This window comes from Ranitomeya imitator, chromosome 2, assembly GCF_032444005.1.
Source record: "Ranitomeya imitator isolate aRanImi1 chromosome 2, aRanImi1.pri, whole genome shotgun sequence".
NCBI lineage: Eukaryota > Metazoa > Chordata > Amphibia > Anura > Dendrobatidae > Ranitomeya > Ranitomeya imitator.
The window spans coordinates 269713646-269731080 of NC_091283.1; the positions used below are offsets into that span (position 1 = coordinate 269713646).

The window sequence follows — 17435 nt, forward strand, 5'->3', positions numbered from 1 at the left end:
TAAAAGTGTCCTGTCAGGGATAAAACTTCCCCATTCTTCCGATTGGTGCCAGTTTCTAATAGTGGGATCTAAGCGATCACCTATCCTGTGGAGCCCATGGATCGGTGATAACTTGTTTTAACCAAGAACCCCATTAATGTAAACTACCGTAATTATACATCCCAGTTATTGGAGCACACGGTAGATGTGCAGCAGCTGCCGGTGTTTTACAGCCGTTGCTCCACTATAATGACAGATATTTGCATATAGCTGTAGGGTGGGCCCCTAGAGTCCATTCCCCTGGTGGGCCCCAGACACCCCAGTCCGACCCTGTGTGTCCCGATGTCCTGCCTGTGTCCCAATGTCCTGCCTGTGTCCCGATGTCCTGCCTGTGTCCCGATGTCCTGCCTGTATCCTGATGTCCTGCCTGTGTCCTGATGTCTAGCCTGTGATCCAATGTTCCACCAGTTTCCCGGGGTTCACCCAGTGACGACGTCCTTCTGGGATCGGTGTCTGATGTTCTCCTGCTGAGCCTGTGCTATGCCTGAGGCCTGAGAGAGAGGCCGTCCTAGTATGCCCGTGCCAGTTGATCCTGACTGCATCAACCCGTGATGACTCCTGCCATCGTCTGACGTCTGAGACGTGTACCCTTCCTTGATGTGTGGAATCGGGATCCTGAAATCATTATGTTTTGTTATGTACTGTGATTTCATTTAAGTAAACTTTGTTTCTTCATACCTGAAGTTGTGCGGTGTAGTCTAGTTCTGCAAATTGACATCTTGTTCACATGCTCAGCTGCCACAGACCTGCTCGCTGCCCTTCCTTAGTCTGGGTAGGTCCAGGTTAATCTATGTGGACCAGTGGGTCCACATTGCGTTCCTTTTTGGGACGCTCGCCCACGTCGTCATGTTCAGGCGACGTGGAGGCGTCGGCTCGGCCACTTCTGCGGTCGCAGCCGTAACACTGTGCAGAGGGTACTCTTGAAGGTAGAGAGGCCCGAGTCTCTGACCTTTCTATGAACTCTGTTAAAACCTGATCTGTCCCCTCCCCCACCCCATGAGGCCTGGGACAGAATAGTAATGTAAACAAGACACAAAGACAAAACAGGGATAACAGAAAAAACAATTACATAAAAAAGCGCTAATCAACAAGAGGGAGGAGGATTAGGACTGGGAGGAATAAACTAAATGGGAACAGGGACCAGGAGATAGACACACATACTACAGCAAACCACAGAACACTACTGTCAGGAAATAGGAAAGTTCTGATTACTTCAATTACACATACAGAGCTCTCAGCTGGTTTCCTGTGCCTGCGTGTGTAATCCTAAACCCCTCATTTACCCCTCCTTCAGGAATGTTTATAGCTTGGTGCTGCGAAAGCCAGACTCTGTGTAAAACCCCTCATCCCCCTCCCAACTGAAACTGGCTAAAACTGGTACAGCAAGCATGGAATTCTATTGTTCTTTTAAGGTTATGTATATTGGCACCGATCCAGGCAAGAGATATAAGGATTATATATTCCGGATGTCCATCGAGAGATCTATAGCTTACTGAAAACCGCTAGGCGCTAAACCCAGTGTTTACACTTAAAAGATTCCCCCTGACGTGGTGCCCATCCTGATCATTGTGTTGTTCGTATACGAAGTTCATACAGCGAGCTATGTATAAAAATGGTTTGTCACAGCTCTAAGAAAGGGGAGGATTCAGTCCTGAGTGAGGTCACCACAGGGGGAGGCCTTGGTTTTAGGCTGGGAAATAAGTGAGTGAAGCAGCAGTCTTCGAGTGTCTTTTGCCCATCCCCCACAGCACACGGTCAGCCATGAGATGAAATGATCTGAACGAAATGTAAGTGTTCTTTCAACTTTAATCCCATTTTATTTGTAGTTGTACTGTACAAATGATACTTGTCTTCTTTATAATATCTTTTTATACCTCTGTAAACACTGCCTACCTTTTTTGGAGTAAAATATAAAATTACTAGCTTTGTCTCTCCTTGCTCTATAACGTACTGTCACGTCCTCTGAAGTGATTTATGCTACTAATCTGGGTTGACCTGTTATTAATTAAGAAATTGGAGTTGGTGGCAGCGGATTTCTCCTGTGCATTTGGGAGGCTTTGTAGCGACGGCGGTGTTGATAATTATTGTTCCCGCCTGAGTGGGAGTAGTTATATCGCCCTCACTGCAGTGTGCCCATTAGCCAGTGCAAAGTAAGGCAGCCTTTCTGGCGACTAATTATACTAGGTGCAGTACCCGGTCTGACTTGAGGGTAAGGGGGGCGCCAGATAGCTGCAGGTTCCAATCCGGAACTAGGAAGTGGGATATAGATAAATCCCCTTCAGAAAGAACCAGGGGCAACCAAACAACCCCGGTTCATGACAAATTGGTGTGAGTAGTGGGGATGATAAAGGTATCCTCCCCGGGAACCGTGACAACTACTACAACAACTCTACTCCAAACACTTAGCTTTAGCACTCAGCACAGGAAGACAAATCTTTCACTGGCAGGGGACAAGTAGGTCTGACTAGTTTCTTTGGGAAAAGGTAATGACCAGATCAGATGCAGCTGAAATGGAGCTCAATGTTTCTGACTAGCATAGAAAGGGTCCTCATACTCTTTCCTGCTCTAGCTCCTCCCCCTTGTTTATATATCTGGATCCTCCCCCATTTTCTGGCTCCTCCCCTTATTTTTTTCCCCAGCTTCTCTCCCCAGTCGCGCTTTCTGCAGCCTGTGTGGGATGCAGCTGGCCTCATCCCTTCACCCCCTGGGGCTGGCAGAGCAGCTGGAACAGAAAGGAGCTGATGCCAGGTGGTATGAATATTAAGTAATTACCCGGCGGAGCGTGGTCGGACGGTGCGGCATTAACCCCTCAGGTCCCACATGGACGCACTCCACTGTTTATTAGGTATATCTCTCCCTGGGAGGGCTGCTGGCCACCAATATGTTCTATCATCTGTAACCACCACTGATGACATCACTGCTCACCGATTCTAAGATTCTGGGGCCACTCACCTCCGACTCCTTGTAGTATCTCTCCGGCACCTCGTCGCACGCAATATCGATGAAGCAGACCTCACGCTCCAGGTCCTTCAGCTCATTGTGAAATATCTGCAAGGATAGAAGACCGGGTGACGCCATATACACACATCAACCAATCAGAGCGCTGCTCCGTGGCAGGAGAAACATGACTTTATAATCCAGAATATTTGATAATCCACCACATTCATTTGACCGAGGCCTGCTTTTCCTGCGCTGACCACTAGATGGTGGTGCAGCGCCCCAGGGTCCTGGTTGTTGCAGTAACGTCATTTTCCTCTCGGGGAGAGTGATATTACGTTTGGAGGCAAAGAAGGACAATTGCATCCAGATATGACAAACATGCAACACATTTCACACTCCAGGCCACCAGGGGGAGCCTTGCTTCTATTTATTAGGTCACTCCCCACACTTAGGTAAAACTGGTTGCCTGTAGGGAAAGTTAGTTAGTTGCTGGCTGAGCTTGGCTCAGGTAGTTGGTCCCTGGCAGAGGTGGGATCCTGTCAGAGACCGAGACAGAAGGACACGGAGCTGTGCATGCCCTGAGAGCTGCAGCTCCCAGAAAGAGACATCGAAGGCAGAACTGTATTGCAGAGAAGGTGAAAGAAGTCGTAGCAAAGGAATGGATACCAGAAGTTCTGCCCTACACAAGCTGCCTCCTTCTGAGGCGCAGGATCCCGGTAGCCGGAACACCGAGGGAGCAACGATCCTTTATGCCTTGCTCCAGAGACCGGCAGGACAGCTAATTGCACGTTACCTGCCCGCCCTACACCCAGGAGGCACGGTGGCACCACTTAGAGGCTGGGGCATGATAGAGTCCCTGTAAAACGCCTCAAGCCACCGGTCATACGGGTTTGTCCTATCCTATCCGGGGGACAGAGAGAGACATAACATCTATAACATCTGTGGGGACCTTATGAGAAGCTCAGCAGGAAGGGACTACAACACCACGGTGCTAAAGGAAGGCTACTGATTTCTACCTGCACAAGGGAACTCTGGACTTGCCTCCAAACCGGCCGGACTCTGCCTGCCCTGTGATCCGGTGCCCTGGACAGTGGATGCTGAAGTCTTCAGTAAAGGTAAAGAGACTGCAACCTTGTGTCCTCATTATTCACTGCGCCTCTCATCATTCACCATCTACACACTGGGAAGCCCTGGGGACATACTTCACCTGTGGGAAGGTATACCATCTAGCTGCCATAACATCACCCCAGAGGACCACTTAAAGCAGCGTCGGTCACCCTGACCGAATACCACAGGTGGCGTCACGAACACAAACTTTATCCCTTTAAATACCTTTCCCTTTTACACGGACGTCCCAGGGCCACGGACCGGGTTAGCCACCGTGACATCCCCTGTGAACCGAAGGACCCGGTACCGAGTACCCCGCTGCCCTGACGGGGCGCTCCAGTGGCACGGCGACACGTTCATCTTTCCATGGGTTTGCACAGAACAGATGTTTTTTCTGTGGTTTACTAAAGGGTTAACTGTCGTCATGTAAATTTATGCTATGGGGGCCCCGGATAATATCCCTTCACATTACAGGAGGCTCCACGGTCATACTCACATTGTCGTTACTCCCTTTATTGTCCTCGTACTTCGTCTCTATGTGGATGGAGAATTTAGGAAGGAATGAACACTGGGAAAAAATAAAAAAAATAAATAATCCTAATCCTGCAATAGAAGAGTAAAATGGCAATTCCACCAGATTGAGCAGAAGCCAAACATACAGATGGGAGGACGCCAAAAGAGGGTGAGTCTCTGCTAGACGTGTAGTTCTCAGGGGCGTTTAGTGGAAGAATAACCCCGCCCCCACGGAGCGGGAAGCTGGTGGATGGGGTTCTGCTGGATTCCACCAGACATCTCTCCCAACTGTTCGGGGCTGTAAGTGTTAGCAAGTCATCCCATCTACAAACATGTCCCAACGTCCATTAATTATCTGTATGTTAGTTATCTCTTCCAGAATGTTAGTTATCTCTTCCAGAAGATTGGATGGAGTTAACCGGTAACACTATAACAGTGAGTGTATATCACTCGATTTCAGTTCTTGGGACAGGATCTGATCATATCATTAGTCTGATAATCGGGTGACGGTCTAATCATTATATCACCACATAGTCAGCTCCTCAGGGGAAGGGTCTGATCATATTATTACCTTGTCAGCTCCTCAGGGAAGGGTCTGATCATATTATTACCTTGTCAGCTCCTCAGGGAACATAGTAACATAGTAACATAGTTAGTAAGGCCGAAAAAAGACATTTGTCCATCCAGTTCAGCCTATATTCCATCATAATAAATACCCAGATCTACGTCCTTCTACAGAACCTAATAATTGTATGATACAATATTGTTCTGCTCCAGGAAGACATCCAGGCCTCTCTTGAACCCCTCGACTGAGTTCGCCATCACCACCTCCTCAGGCAAGCAATTCCAGATTCTCACTGCCCTAACAGTAAAGAATCCTCTTCTATGTTGGTGGAAAAACCTTCTCTTCTCCAGACGCAAAGAATGCCCCCTTGTGCCCGTCACCTTCCTTGGTATAAACAGATCCTCAGCGAGATATTTGTATTGTCCCCTTATATACTTATACATGGTTATTAGATCGCCCCTCAGTCGTCTTTTTTCTAGACTAAATAATCCTAATTTCGCTAATCTATCTGGGTATTGTAGTTCTCCCATCCCCTTTATTAATTTTGTTGCCCTCCTTTGTACTCTCTCTAGTTCCATTATATCCTTCCTGAGCACCGGTGCCCAAAACTGGACACAGTACTCCATGTGCGGTCTAACTAGGGATTTGTACAGAGGCAGTATAATGCTCTCATCATGTGTATCCAGACCTCTTTTAATGCACCCCATGATCCTGTTTGCCTTGGCAGCTGCTGCCTGGCACTGGCTGCTCCAGGTAAGTTTATCATTAACTAGGATCCCCAAGTCCTTCTCCCTGTCAGATTTACCCAGTGGTTTCCCGTTCAGTGTGTAATGGTGATACTGATTCCCTCTTCCCATGTGTATAACCTTACATTTATCATTGTTAAACCTCATCTGCCACCTTTCAGCCCAAGTTTCCAACTTATCCAGATCCATCTGTAGCAGAATACTATCTTCTCTTGTATTAACTGCTTTACATAGTTTTGTATCATCTGCAAATATCGATATTTTACTGTGTAAACCTTCTACCAGATCATTAATGAATATGTTGAAGAGAACAGGTCCCAATACTGACCCCTGCGGTACCCCACTGGTCACAGCGACCCAGTTAGAGACTATACCATTTATAACCACCCTCTGCTTTCTATCACTAAGCCAGTTACTAACCCATTTACACACATTTTCCCCCAGACCAAGCATTCTCATTTTGTGTACCAACCTCTTGTGCGGCACGGTATCAAACGCTTTGGAAAAATCGAGATATACCACGTCCAATGACTCACCGTGGTCCAGTCTATAGCTTACCTCTTCATAAAAACTGATTAGATTGGTTTGACAGGAGCGATTTCTCATAAACCCATGCTGATATGGAGTTAAACAGTTATTCTCATTGAGATAATCCAGAATAACATCCCTCAGAAACCCTTCAAATATTTTACCAACAATAGAGGTTAGACTTACTGGCCTATAATTTCCAGGTTCACTTTTAGAGCCCTTTTTGAATATTGGCACCACATTTGCTATGCGCCAGTCCTGCGGAACAGACCCTGTCGCTATAGAGTCACTAAAAATAAGAAATAATGGTTTATCTATTACATTACTTAGTTCTCTTAGTACTCGTGGGTGTATGCCATCCGGACCCGGAGATTTATCTATTTTAATCTTATTTAGCCGGTTTCGCACCTCTTCTTGGGTTAGATTGGTGACCCTTAATATAGGGTTTTCATTGTTTCTTGGGATTTCACCTAGCATTTCATTTTCCACCGTGAATACCGTGGAGAAGAAGGTGTTTAATATGTTAGCTTTTTCCTCGTCATCTACAACCATTCTTTCCTCACTATTTTTTAAGGGGCCTACATTTTCAGTTTTTATTCTTTTACTATTGATATAGTTGAAGAACAGTTTGGGATTAGTTTTACTCTCCTTAGCAATGTGCTTCTCTGTTTCCTTTTTGGCAGCTTTAATTAGTTTTTTAGATAAAGTATTTTTCTCCCTATAGTTTTTTAGAGCTTCAATGGTGCCATCCTGCTTTAGTAGTGCAAATGCTTTCTTTTTACTGTTAATTGCCTGTCTTACTTCTTTGTTTAGCCACATTGGGTTTTTCCTATTTCTAGTCCTTTTATTCCCACAAGGTATAAACCGCTTACACTGCCTATTTAGGATGTTCTTAAACATTTCCCATTTATTATCTGTATTCTCATTTCTGAGGATATTGTCCCAGTCTACCAGATTAAGGGCATCTCTAAGCTGTTCAAACTTTGCCTTCCTAAAGTTCAATGTTTTTGTGACTCCCTGACAAGTCCCCCTAGTGAAAGACAGGTGAAACTGCACAATATTGTGGTCGCTATTTCCTAAATGCCCAACCACCTGCAGATTTGTTATTCTGTCAGGTCTATTAGATAGTATTAGGTCTAAAAGTGCTGCTCCTCTGGTTGGATTCTGCACCAATTGTGAAAGATAATTTTTCTTGGTTATTAGCAGAAACCTGTTGCCTTTATGGGTTTCACAGGTTTCTGTTTCCCAGTTAATATCCGGGTAGTTAAAGTCCCCCATAACCAGGACCTCATTATGGGTTGCAGCTTCATCTATCTGCTTTAGAAGTAGACTTTCCATGCTTTCTGTTATATTTGGGGGTTTGTAACAGGGTCTGATCATATTATTACATTGTCAGCTCCTCGAGGGAAGGGTCTAATCATTATATCACCACATAGTCAGCTCCTCAGGGGAAGGGTCTGATCATATTATTACCTTGTTAGCTCCTCAGGGAAGGGTCTAATCATTATATCACCACATAGTCAACTCCTCGAGGGAAGGGTCTGATCATATTATTACCTTGTCAGCTCCTCAGGGAAGGGTCTGATCATATTATTACATTGTCAGCTCCTCGAGGGAAGGGTCTAATCATTATATCACCACATAGTCAGCTCCTCAGGGGAAGGGTCTGATCATATTATTACATTGTTAGCTCCTCAGGGAAGGGTCTAATCATTATATCACCACATAGTCAACTCCTCGAGGGAAGGGTCTGATCATATTATTACCTTGTCAGCTCCTCAGGGAAGGGTCTGATCATATTATTACATTGTCAGCTCCTCAGGGAAGGGTCTGAACATATTATTACATTGTCAGCTCCTCAGGGGAAGGGTCTGATCATATTATTACATTGTCAGCTCCCCAGGGGAAGGGTCTGAACATATTATTACATTGTCAGCTCCTCGAGGGAAAGGGTCTGATCATATTATTACAATGTCAGCTCCTCAGGGAAAGGGTCTGATCATATTATTACATTGTCAGCTCCTTGAGGGAAGGGTCTAATCATTATATCGCCACATAGTCAGCTTCTCAGGGAAAGTGTCTTATCATATTATTACATTATCAGCTCCTCGAGGGAAGGGTCTAATCATTATATCGCCACATAGTCAGCTTCTCAGGGAAAGTGTCTTATCATATTATTACATAGTCAGCTCCTCAGAGAAAGGGTCTGATCATATTATTACATTGTCAGATCCACAGAGAAAGGGTCTAATCATATTATTACATTGTCAGCTCCTCGAGGGAAGGGTCTGATCATTATATCACCACATAGTCAGTTCCTCAGGGAAGGGTCTGATCATATTATTACAAAGTCAGCTCCCCAGGGGAAGGGTCTGATCATATTATTACATTGTCAGCTCCTCGAGGGAAGGGTCTGATCATATTATTACATTGTCAGCTTCTCGAGGGAAGGGTCTGATCATTATATCGCCACATAGTCAGCTTCATAGGGAAAGTGTCTTATCATATTATTACATAGTCAGCTCCTCAAGGAAAGGGTCTGATCATACTATTACACTGTCAGCTCCTTGAGGGAAGGGTCTGATCATTATATCACCACATAGTCAGCTCATCAGGGAACGGGTCTGATCATATTATTACACAGTCAGCTCCTCAGGGGAAGGGTCTGATCATATTATTACATAGTCAGCTCCTCAGGGGAAGAGTCTGATCATATTATTACATTGTCAGCTCCTTGAGGGAAAGGTCTGATCATTATACCACCACATAGTCCGCTCCTCAGGGAACAGGTCTGATCATAGTATTACATAGTCAGCTCCTCAGGGGAAGAGTTTGATCATATTATTACATAGTCAGCTCCTCGAGGGAACGGGTCTGATCATATTATTACATAGTCAGCTCCTTGAGGGAAGGGTCTGATCATTATATCACCACATAGTCCGCTCCTCAGGGAACGGGTCTGATCATATTATTACATAGCTCCTTGAGGGAACGCGTCTGTTCATATTATTACATAGTCAGCTCCTCAGGGGAAGGGTCTGTTCATATTATTACATTGTCAGCTCCTCGAGGAAAGGGTCTGATCACTATATCACCACATTGTCAGCACCTCAGGGAAAAGGTCTGATCATATAATTACATAGCTCCTCAGGGAAAGAGTCTGACCATTATATCAACAGAACATCAGCTCCTCAGGGGGAAGGGTCTAATAATATCCCTAGAGTGTCAGTTCCTTGGGGGAAGGGTATGATCATTATATTGATTATAGGCTCCATGGAGCCATGGGTGGAGGGACTGATCACTAAATCACTTAATTGCCAGATCCTTGGGGGAAGGATCCGATCATTATATCACTACATTGTTAGCTACTGTGGGAAGGATGTGATTATATTACTAGACTGGCAGCTCCTTAACAGAAGGGTTTGATAATTATATAGTTACATAGTTACATACATAGTTATTAAGGTTGAAGGAAGACTATAAGTCCATCTAGTTCAAACCATAGCCTAACATACCCTAACATGTTGATCCAGAGGAAGGCAAAAAAAAAACATGTGGCAAAGAGTAAGCACCATATTGGGGAAAAAAATTCCTTCCCGACTCCACATACGGCAATCAGACTAGTTCCCTGGATCAACGCCCTATCAAGGAATCTAGTGTATATACCCTGTAACATTATACTTTTCCAGAAAGGTATCCAGTCCCCTCTTAAATTTAAGTAATGAATCACTCATTACAACATCATACAGCAGAGAGTTCCATAGTCTCACTGCTCTTACAGTAAAGAATCCACGTCTGTTATTATGCTTAAACCATTTTTCCTCCAAACGCAGAGGATGCCCCCTTGTCCCTGTTTCAGGTCTATGATTAAAAAGATCATCAGAAAGGTCCTTGTACTGTCCCCTCATATATTTATACATTAACATAAGATCACCCCTTAGTCTTCGTTTTTCCAAACTAAATAGCCCCAAGAGTAATAACCTATCTTGGTATTACAGACTCCCCAGTCCTCTAATAACCTTGGTCGCTCTTCTCTGCACCCTCTCCAGTTCAGCTATGTCTTTCTTATACACTGGAGACAAGAACTGTGCACAGTATTCTAAGTGTGGTCGAACTAGTGACTTGTATAGAGGTAAAATTATGTTCTCCTCATGAGCATCTATGCCTCTTTTAATGCATCCCATTATTTTATTTGCCTTTGTAGCAGCTGCCTGACACTGGCCCCTGGATATGAGTTTGTCATCCACCCATACACCCAGGTCTTTTTCATTGACGGTTTTGCCCAGAGTTTTAGAATTAAGCGCATAGTTATATATCTTATTACTTCTACCCAAGTGCATGACCTTACATTTATCCCCATTAAAGCTCATTTGCCATTTATCAGCCCAAGCTTCTAGTTTACATAAATCATCCTGTAATATAAAATTGTCCTCCTCTGTATTGATTACCCTGCAGAGCTTAGTGTCATCTGCAAATATTGAAATTCTACTCTGAATGCCTCCTATCACTACATTGTCAGCTCCTCTGAGGAAAGATCTGATCATATTACTAGATTATCAGCTCCTCAGGGGAAAGGTCTGATCATATTACTAGATTATCAGCTCCTCAGGGGAAAGGTCTGATCATATTACTAGATTATCAGCTCAACGGGGAAAAGGTCTGATCATATTACTAGATATCAACAGATTGTCAGCTCTTCAGGGGAAGAGCCTGAACATTATATTACTAGCTTGTCAGCTCCTCAGGGGAAGGGCCTATGAAAGGGCCTGATCATCACTAGCTTGTCAGCCAGCTCTGCAGGGCAAGGGCCTGAACATTATATCACTAGCTTGTCAGCTCCTCAAGGGAAGGGCCTGATCATTATATCACTAGCTTGTCAGCTCCTCAAGGGAAGGGCCTAATCATTATATCACTAGCTTGTCAGCTCCATGGGAAAGGCCTGATCATCACTAGCTTGTCAGCCAGCTCCGCAGGGCAAGGGCCTGATCATTATATCACTAGCTTGTCACCTCAGGGGAAGGCCCTGATAATTATCACTACCTTGTCAGCTCCTTGGGGGAAGGGCCTGAACATTATATCACTAGCTTGTCACCTCCTCAGGGGAAGGGCCTGATCATTATATCACTAGCTTACCAGCTCCTTGGGGGAAGGGCCTGATCATTATATCACTAGCTTATCAGCTCCTTGGGGGAAGGTCCTGATCATTATATCACTAGCTTACCAGCTCCTTGGGGGAAGGGCCTGATCATTATATCACTAGCTTACCAGCTCCTTGGGGGAAGGGCCTGATCATTATATCACTAGCTTACCAGCTCCTTGGGGGAAGGGCCTGATCATTATATCACTAGCTTATCAGCTCCTTGGGGGAAGGGCCTGATCATTATATCACTAGCTTATCAGCTCCTTGGGGGAAGGGCCTGATCATTATATCACTAGCTTATCAGCTCCTTGGGGGAAGGGCCTGATTATATCACTAGATTTTCACATCTTTACGGAAGTCTTGACTTCTGTCGTCGCTTTTAATATTAATAATTCTGATAAAACCCCTCAGGAGTCATCAGGCTGATTAGAGCCCAGTGATGTTGCTGACATAACTACTAGACAATTACAGGTTGCCATTCACAACCGTGATTTTTGTATCAGGCGGCCATATTGGATGACACAGGAGCCGCCGACGCTGCAAGTTTTATATAATAATAATAATTTTTATTTATATAGCGCCAACATATTCCGCAGCGCTTTACAAATTAATGTTTTCTCTCTTCACGTCGCAGAAGCTGAAGGGTCACGAAAAATGTATTTTTAGGTCTCGGGAAGACGTCATAGCACAAGATAGAAAAAGTCGGGATTTTTATCTGGTTGCTAGGCAACCATCCTCAGATTTCTTTTCCTGACATTTCTTTTGTTGGTCGATGATATACAGAGCGTCTCCCCCTAAAATCACAACTTTGCCCCTCATAAATACACGTCTTGGTGACGTACACCCACTATGCCGCTCATACAGTCCTATGTCGCTGCCTCGTATCTGGGAAACGTTAGAAATAACCAACATGGCCGCCTCCCAGCTTCTCTTCCAACTATAGTCATCCCCTACCTGGTAGAAATGTATCCAAAATCCAGACAGTGATCCTTCCCTCCCTCATGTCCAGAAAATCCTGATCTTCTTGTTTTGGTGGTGTTCCCCTTTAAATGTGTAGAGTACGGGCGGCCCGCCCACAAAGATCCATCAACAGAACACGCTCTTCACAGATATTCATTAATAGAGAGGTCAGTTATAGGGTTAATATCACTAATGGTTCACATCCCGATGCTATGAGGGGCAGCGGACCAGGAGGCCAAGAAGGCGGCCATATTGTGTGTGTCGCTCCCCCGGACAGATAAATAATACATCCAGACTTACCGTATATTCTACCGCCGGGAAACGACCACCGAGAGAAGGAGAGAAAATACACACCATTAACGAGCAGCAACCGGGGGCCACAGGGGCCCAACAAGAAGAGACCAATAACATGGCTGCACTATCATATCAGCGTGGTACGGTCAGCTGAGCCGTGTATCTAATCCTCTCCTGTGTGATACTGACTGCTGAGCCGTGTATCTAATCCTATCCTGTGTGATACTGACTGCTGAGCCGTGTATCTAATCCTCTCCTGTGTGATACTGACTGCTGAGCCGTGTATCTAATCCTATCCTGTGTGATACTGACTGCTGAGCCGTGTATCTAATCCTATCCTGTGTGATACTGACTGCTGAGCCGTGTATCTAATCCTATCCTGTGTGATACTGACTGCTGAGCCGTGTATCTAATCCTATCCTGTGAGATACTGACTGCTGAGCCATGTATCTAATCCTATCCTGTGTGATACTGACTGCTGAGCCGTGTATCTAATCCTATCCTGTGTGATACTGACTGCTGAGCCGTGTATCTAATCCTATCCTGTGTGATACTGACTGCTGAGCCGTGTATCTAATCCTCTCCTGTGTGATACTGACTGCTGAGCCATGTATCTAATCCTCTCCTGTGTGATACTGTCTGCTGAGCCGTGTATCTAATCCTATTCTGTGTGATACTGACTGCTGAGCCGTGTATCTAATCCTATCCTGTGTTATACTGACTGCTGAGCTGTGTATCTAATCCTCTCCTGTGTGATACTGACTGCTGAGCCGTGTATCTAATCCTCTCCTGTGTGATACTGACTGCTGGACCGTGTATGTAATCCTCTCCTGTGTGATACTGACAGCTGAGCCGTGTATCTAATCCTCTCCTGTGTGATACTGACTGCTGGACCGTGTATGTAATCCTCTCCTGTGTGATACTGACTGCTGAGCCGTGTATCTAATCCTCTCCTGTGTGATACTGACTGCTGAGCCGTGTATCTAATCCTCTCCTGTGTGATACTGACTGCTGAGCCATGTATCTAATCCTCTCCTGTGTTATACTGACTACTGAGCCGTTTATCTAATCCTCTCCTGTGTGATACGGTCTGCTGAGCCGTGTATCTAATCCTCTCCTGTGTCATACTGACTGCTGAGCCGTGTATCTAATCCTCTCCTGTGTGATACTGACAGCTGAGCCGTGTATCTAATCCTCTCCTGTGTGATACTGACTGCTAAGCCATGTATCTAATCCTCTCCTGTGTGATACTGACTGCTGAGCCGAGTATCTAATCCTCTCCTGTGTGATACTGACTGCTGAGCCGTGTATCTAATCCTATACTGTGTTATACTGACTGCTGAGCTGTGTATCTAATCTCCTGTGTGATACTGACTGCTGCGCCGTGTATCTAATCCTCTCCTGTGTGATACTGACTGCTGAACCGTGTATCTAATCCTCTCCTGTGTGATACTGACTGCTGAGCCGTGTATCTAATCCTCTCCTGTGTGATACTGTCTGCTGAGCCATGTATATAATCCTATCCTGTGTGATACTGACTGCTGCGCCGTGTATCTAATCCTCTCCTGTGTGATACTGACTGCTGAGCCGTGTATCTAATCCTCTCCTGTGTGATACTGACTGCTGAGCCGTGTATCTAATCCTCTCCTGTGTGATACTGTCTGCTGAGCCATGTATCTAATCCTATCCTGTGTGATACTGACTGCTGAGCCGTGTATCTAATCCTCTCCTGTGTGATACTGACTGCGGAGCCATGTATCTAATCCTCTCCTGTGTGATACTGTCTGCTGAGCCATGTATCTAATCCTATCCTGTGTGATACTGACTGCTGAGCCGTGTATCTAACCCTCTCCTGTGTCATACTGTCTGCTGAGCCGTGTATCTAATCCTCTACTGTGTGATACTGTCTGCTGAGCCATGTATCTAATCCTCTCCTGTGTGATACTGTCTGCTGAGCCGTGTATCTAATCCTCTCCTGTGTGATACTGACTGCGGAGCCGTGTATCTAATCCTCTCCTGTGTGATACTGACTGCAGAGCCGTGTATCTAATCTTCTCCTGTGTGATACTGACTGCGGAGCCATGTATCTAATCCTCTCCTGTGTGATACTGTCTGCTGAGCCGTGTATCTAATCCTATCCTGTGTGATACTGACTGCTGAGCCATGTATCTAATCCTATCCTGTGTGATACTGACTGCTGAGCCATGTATCTAACCCTCTCCTGTGTGATACTGTCTGCTGAGCCGTGTATCTAATCCTCTACTGTGTGATACTGTCTGCTGAGCCATGTATCTAATCATCTCCTGTGTGATACTGTCTGCTGAGCCGTGTATCTAATCCTATCCTGTATGATACTGACTGCTGAGCCATGTATCTAATCCTATCCTGTGTGATACTGACTGCTGAGCCATGTATCTAACCCTCTCCTGTGTGATACTGTCTGCTGAGCCGTGTATCTAATCCTTTACTGTGTGATATTGTCTGCTGAGCCATGTATCTAATCCTCTCCTGTGTGATACTGTCTGCTGAGCCGTGTATCTAATCCTATCCTGTGTGATACTGACTGCTGAGCCATGTATCTAATCCTATCCTGTGTGATACTGACTGCTGAGCCATGTATCTAATCCTCTCCTGTGTTATACTGACTGCTGAGCCGTGTATCTAATCCTCTCCTGTGTGGTACTGGATGCACCGTGTATCTCATCCGCTCCCCTACCTGTGATTGTATAGGGGTAGTAGTTCCAGGCTTTCTCGGTGACGTAGAAGATCTTCGGGACCACGGCGCGCGCCCAACTTGGGAGTTTGCTGGAAAATACACAGAAGTCACATTAACCCCGCAGTGACCAGTGTCACTTAATGAGGCAATAACTCGGGAATGTTTCATCGCACCCCAGGGATTCACACACTGTTGTTTTGTGACGCGTTTATATTTATATGCTAAATTTAGTATACAGAATAAAAAGCAAATGGGACATAATTTCACACAAAACCCCCAAAATGGGAAGGAAAAAATTGTTGGCGCCCTCAGGTCACAGTCAGAGTACCCAATGCCAAAGGCAGTAAAACAGTTCCAAAATATCAGTGACCCTCCACCATGTGTGACTCTAGGTACTATGCTCTTATCTGTGATCCTCCACCATGTCTGACTGTCGGTACTGTGCTCTTATCTGTGACCCTTCACCATGTGTGACTATAGGTACTATGCTCTTATCTGTGACCCTCCACATGTCAGACTGTAGGTACTGTGCTGTTATCTGTGACCATCCACCATGTCTGGCTGTAGGTACTGTGCTCTTATCTGTGACCCTTCACTATGTGTGACTATAGGTACTATGCTCTTATCTGTGACCTTCCACCATATGTGACTTTAGGTACTATGATCTTATCTGTGACTCTCCACATGTCAGACTGTAGGTACTGTGCTGTTATCTGTGACCCTCCACCATGTCTGGCTGTAGGTACTGTGCTCTTATCTGTGACCCTCCACCATGTCTGACTGTCGATACTGTGCTCTTATCTGTGACCCTCCACCATGTGTGACTCTAGGTACTATACTCTTATCTGTGACCCTCCACCATGTCTGACTGTAGGTACTGTGATCTTATCTGTGACTCTCCACCATGTGTGAATCTAGGTACTATGCTCTTATCGGTGACCCTCCACCATGTCTGACTGTAGGTACTGTGCTGTTATCTGTTACCCTCCACCATATGTGACTCTAGGTACTATGCCCTTATCTTTGACCCTCCACCATGTGTGACTCTAGATACTATGCTCTTATCTGTGAACTTCCACCATGTCTGGCTGTAGGTACTGTGCTCTTAGCTGTGACCCTCCACCATGTCTGACTGTTGATACTGTGCTCTTATCTGTGACCCTCCCACCATGTGACTCTAGGTACTGTGCTGTTATCTGTCACCCTCCACCATGTCTGGCTGTAGGTACTGTGCTGTTATGTGACCCTCCACCATGTCTGAATGTAGGTACTGTGATCTTACCTGTGACCCTCCACCATGTGTGACTCTAGGTACTATGCTCTTACCTGTGACCCTCCACCATGTCTGACTGTAGGTACTGTGCTGTTATCTGTGACCCTCCGCCATGTCTGGCTGTAGGTACTGTGCTGTTATCTGTTACCCTCCACCATATGTGACTCTAGGTACTATGCCCTTATCTGTGACCCTCCACCATGTGTGACTCTAGGTACTATGCTATTATCTGTGACCCTCCACCATGTCTGACTGTAGGTACTGTGCTGTTATCTGTGACCCTCCACCATGTCTGTCAGTATTGTGCTCTTATCTGTGACCCTCCACCATGTCTGACTGTAGGCACTGTGCTCTTATATATGACCCTCAACCATGTCTGATTGTAGGTACTGTGCTCTTATCTGTGACCCTTCACCATGTCTGGCTATAGGTACTGTGCTCTTATATGTGAACCTCCACCATGTTTGACCGTAGGTACTATGCTATTATCTGTGACCCTCCACCATGTCTGACTGTAGGTACTGTGCTGTTATCTGTGACCCTCCACCATGTCTGGCTGTAGGTACTGTGCTCTTATCTGTTACCCTCCACCATGTCTGACTGTCGGTATTGTG

General features: G+C 45.5%; 1 protein-coding gene across 1 annotated transcript in view; it reads right to left on the reverse strand.

Moving 5' to 3' along the window:
• Nucleotides 1-17435, reverse strand: part of PITPNC1 (phosphatidylinositol transfer protein cytoplasmic 1) — a 98899-nt gene that overhangs the window by 20872 nt on the left and 60592 nt on the right. The window contains exons 3-6 of the mRNA XM_069749172.1: nucleotides 15549-15637; nucleotides 12839-12846; nucleotides 4583-4654; nucleotides 2992-3087 (exon numbers count right to left, since the gene is read on the reverse strand). Of these exons, the coding sequence (XP_069605273.1) occupies nucleotides 2992-3087; nucleotides 4583-4654; nucleotides 12839-12846; nucleotides 15549-15637 (265 nt within the window). The remainder of the gene's footprint in view (nucleotides 1-2991; nucleotides 3088-4582; nucleotides 4655-12838; nucleotides 12847-15548; nucleotides 15638-17435) is intronic.